This window comes from Podarcis bocagei (assembly GCF_964188305.1).
Source record: "Podarcis bocagei genome assembly, chromosome: 12".
Lineage (NCBI taxonomy): Eukaryota > Metazoa > Chordata > Lepidosauria > Squamata > Lacertidae > Podarcis > Podarcis bocagei.
The window spans coordinates 17613284-17616930 of NC_138137.1; the positions used below are offsets into that span (position 1 = coordinate 17613284).

The following is a 3647-nucleotide window of genomic DNA, read 5'->3' on the forward strand; positions in this document are numbered from 1 at the left end:
ACACTGAAATAGTTCCTGAGCCCAAACATGATCTCTGTAAATTTAGTTCTTGCAGTTTCATTGGCTGCTGGAAGCTCTGCCATAGCATGAATGCTGGATTTTGGGATTGTAGGTAACATTGTGTAAGTTTAAAACAGCCCATAGTTTCTAGATAATTTACACATGGCGCAGTTCCACCTAACACTTCCTTTGGATGAGAACTCTGAATTCAATATTATGCATATAAAACTTGGGGAAATCCTACAGTTAAAAGTCATAAGGCTGCTGCATTTATGGCCAGCTGACTCACATATGCTAAGAGCATTTTATTACCGAGTGACATGGGAGATTGTTTACAGAGGACAAGGATTCTGTTGACTGGAAATCTGCTCGAAATCATTGCTATCCTTCGCATTTCCATCGGGTGTAGCTATGATATTAGGCAGGTTCATATCGCAACTACTGCAATTGCTAGAGAAGGAGTGTCCATCTGCTGGTATCTTTGTATGTAGAATTGTACCACAATATTCTGTGACCGATCTTGAGTTTCCCTAGGATAACATGTGAATCTACTCACATACATTGTTAATTAATATTTACTTAACCAGGGTGTGGGGTGGGTTGAGTGGCTCTTCCAATGGATGTATTTTTTCTGCACTGAAAGGTTGGATGCCATCATCAGGGATGCTAACAGGATTTCCTGGGCCCGGTATACTGTATGTGCATTGGGGGCCCCGCACCTCCATCATATGCAAGCTATTGGCAAGATCTGCTGCTTATTGTGTACAACTTGCCAAGATGTACACAACCTTGATCTCCTGGGAGGAGGTTTTTTGTTTTTGTTTTTCTATGCATTTTGTGGTTTTTATATTGTAATTTTATGTTGTGAACTGCCCTGAGATCTGCAGGTGAAGGATGGTATGCAAATAATAATAATAATAATAATAATAATAATAATAATAATAATAATAATAATAATAATAATAATAATAGCAATAATGTCCTACTCCAAGTGGCCATAAGTGCAACACAACATTTTGTGTGACTTGAAGGTGACATACTTTTCCAATTCCGATCATCAGGATTCACATGTAACTACTGTTTACACGCATAAGTCAACCTAGATCTTGCGCATAATACGTAAATGTGCCCACATGCATTCTCATTCTGCTCTCTATTTTAGTAAGGAAAACAAATAAAAATGTGGGAAGCTGTAATTGTGAGCAACAAAGAGGAAACACTACAGCAATTCAAGCTCAATCTAAAATGCTGTAAAGGTAAAGGGACCCCTGACCGTTAGGTCCAGTCGCTGTGGCATAAAGGACAGTAAATACATTGATGGCAAGTAAGAACTCATGATAGTGGGAAATGGGTTCAGTGACCTTTCTATGTAATGAGATTCCATAGGTTGAGTTAAATCTATTTCCCCTTTATCTTCCTCCACTCTCATTTTCTCCTCCCCCCGACCAGTTTATTTGGTTTGTTTATTAATATATTTAATGTGGAGGTGGGGGTGTCTAGACCTAAGACATACAACAGCACAAATTCAATGCAAATTGGAGAGGGAGACACCAATATGTGAAATGTCAAGTCAGAACTCTCCTCAAGAACCATTTCTGGGAAAGGAGCTTCCATATTTTATCACACACAGAGAGAACACACAACACTTACCTGGCACACCAGGGGGTGTTTTCAGGTATTTCCCATTAAAATGCTGAATAACTACTTCACATTTTTCGGTAGATTCCATCCTGAGAAAGAGAAATAATAATAATAATAATTATGGAGCATCGATCAGATGACAGGTACCAAGAAAAAGTCATGCAATATCACTTGATAATGAAACGTGCCTCCTGCCTCCTTTATACTGATAGTTTAACAGGAATGGCAATAATTTTCTGTCTGGATGCATTGGTTTTGTACATCCAAGTCTCTGTGTCAGTTACACTTACAACATTACCTTTTTGTGTGTGTGTTCTGAAAATCAGAGGCAGCTGCTGGATCAGGCTAATGAACCATCTTGTCCAGCATCTTGATCTCACCGTGGCCAACCAGAAGCCTATGGGAATCCCACATGCAGGAATTCTCCAGCAACTTCTAAAACTGGAGGTAGTACATAATCAGAATGGCTAATAGCTACAGATACTCCATGAAACTGCCTAATCCCCATTTAAAGCAATCAGAGTTGGTGGCCGTCACTCCCTTCAAATCCACACAATACTTTTAAAGCACATTTATTTTTAATATGTTTGATTTTTATTGCTTTTCCAAAAAAAATTTTTTTTTCTACAAATTTGACATCTCATTAATTCAGATTGAAAAAAATGACTCCCCAACCGGCCATCTTGATGTTTCTCTTCCCACTCTTATTAGCCGCTCAATTTTCAAATGCCATTTCGAAAATATTTTAACATCTTATCTCCCCACCCCCCGTTTTCTTCCTCTTCGTTTCCCACCGGCTGCTCATTTTTCAGTTCCTGCTAGACTTTTACTAACTATGTGCATCCAAAGCACATGACTTCCCGCAAAGAACCCTGTGAACTGTAGGCTGCTAAGGGGACTGGGAATTATAACTCTGTGAAGGGGAAGCTACTATTCTCAGGGTTATTCTGAGGAAGTCATGTGCTTTAAAAGTGTATTGTGCATGCTATAAATATACGGAAGAATTAGTTCTGTTTACCCTGAATCTTCTGGCATTCATTTTCACTGGATGGTCCCAGATTTTACTATTATTATTATTATTATTATTATTATTATTATTATTATTAGAGAAAGACTTTTCCCTATCCACTTTTCCTACAACATGCACAATATTTTATTTAAAAGTCTCGAATGTTGCAATCTTTCCTCAAAGGGAAACTGGCTACTTTTGGCGTTTTAAAAACATGTTTCACTGAGGTGCAGGCTACAATAAACTTTGAATGGGCTGTGGTGTTCCTGGCATCCTGCATTCAGGAGAAATGGGGTGGGGGGGTATGCACGTCCCCCCTTCATAAGTGACCCTCTGTTTCCCAGACAATATCACCATTATGAAATGCTCCCTGGTAAGGCCTTCAGTCGGGATAATATATTCCCCCCCACCCAACTAAACTTCCTCAACCACAATACAAGCAATACAGAAGGGAAAGTTAAATCAGTCGGGGTAAATTGGGGAAAATATTTTAAATTTAAACTTTTAAAAAAGATTTAAATCAGTCCATCGGAACAAAACATAAGGATTGTAATTTTCAAAATGGCAGCAGTTGTTATCAGAGCGGTTTCTCCTGAGGAAAACAACACCCCCCCCCCTCCTTTGGTCCTTCCTGCAATTTTTTGCTGTCCAAAGAAAAACTCTGAGAGACTGAAGTAGCAAGTTGGTTGAGGGAATCTTATCCCCTTACCAACTTTGCATTTCTCATTTTCTGAAGCCAAAATGATTGTCTTGTTCTGCATCTGACAGTAATTCCCCTCCCCCTATACTTCAGATGTCCAATTCTCCAGAAGAAACGGTGACAAAAAGCTTTCCGCTAGCTGAATCTACCTGGGTACCACACTTCCACTTCCACGAGACGGAAGCACCTAATTTCCTTTAACACCACATTTTGAACTTTCTGCTCATTTCCTCCTTCCCTCCTGATCTTCTCTGTTTCCCAGCCACCTTTAGTTAGCATGCAAATAGGGATCGTGAT

General features: G+C 39.3%; 1 protein-coding gene across 9 annotated transcripts in view; it reads right to left on the reverse strand.

Moving 5' to 3' along the window:
* RBMS3 (RNA binding motif single stranded interacting protein 3) overlaps positions 1-3647 on the reverse strand; it is a gene marked incomplete at its 3' end in the record, with an annotated part of 773357 nt that overhangs the window by 140743 nt on the left and 628967 nt on the right. For all 9 annotated transcript variants that reach the window (XM_081164680.1, XM_081164679.1, XM_081164684.1 and 6 more), the window contains one exon: positions 1651-1730. In XM_081164680.1, coding sequence (XP_081020806.1) covers positions 1651-1730 — 80 coding nt within the window. The remainder of the gene's footprint in view (positions 1-1650; positions 1731-3647) is intronic.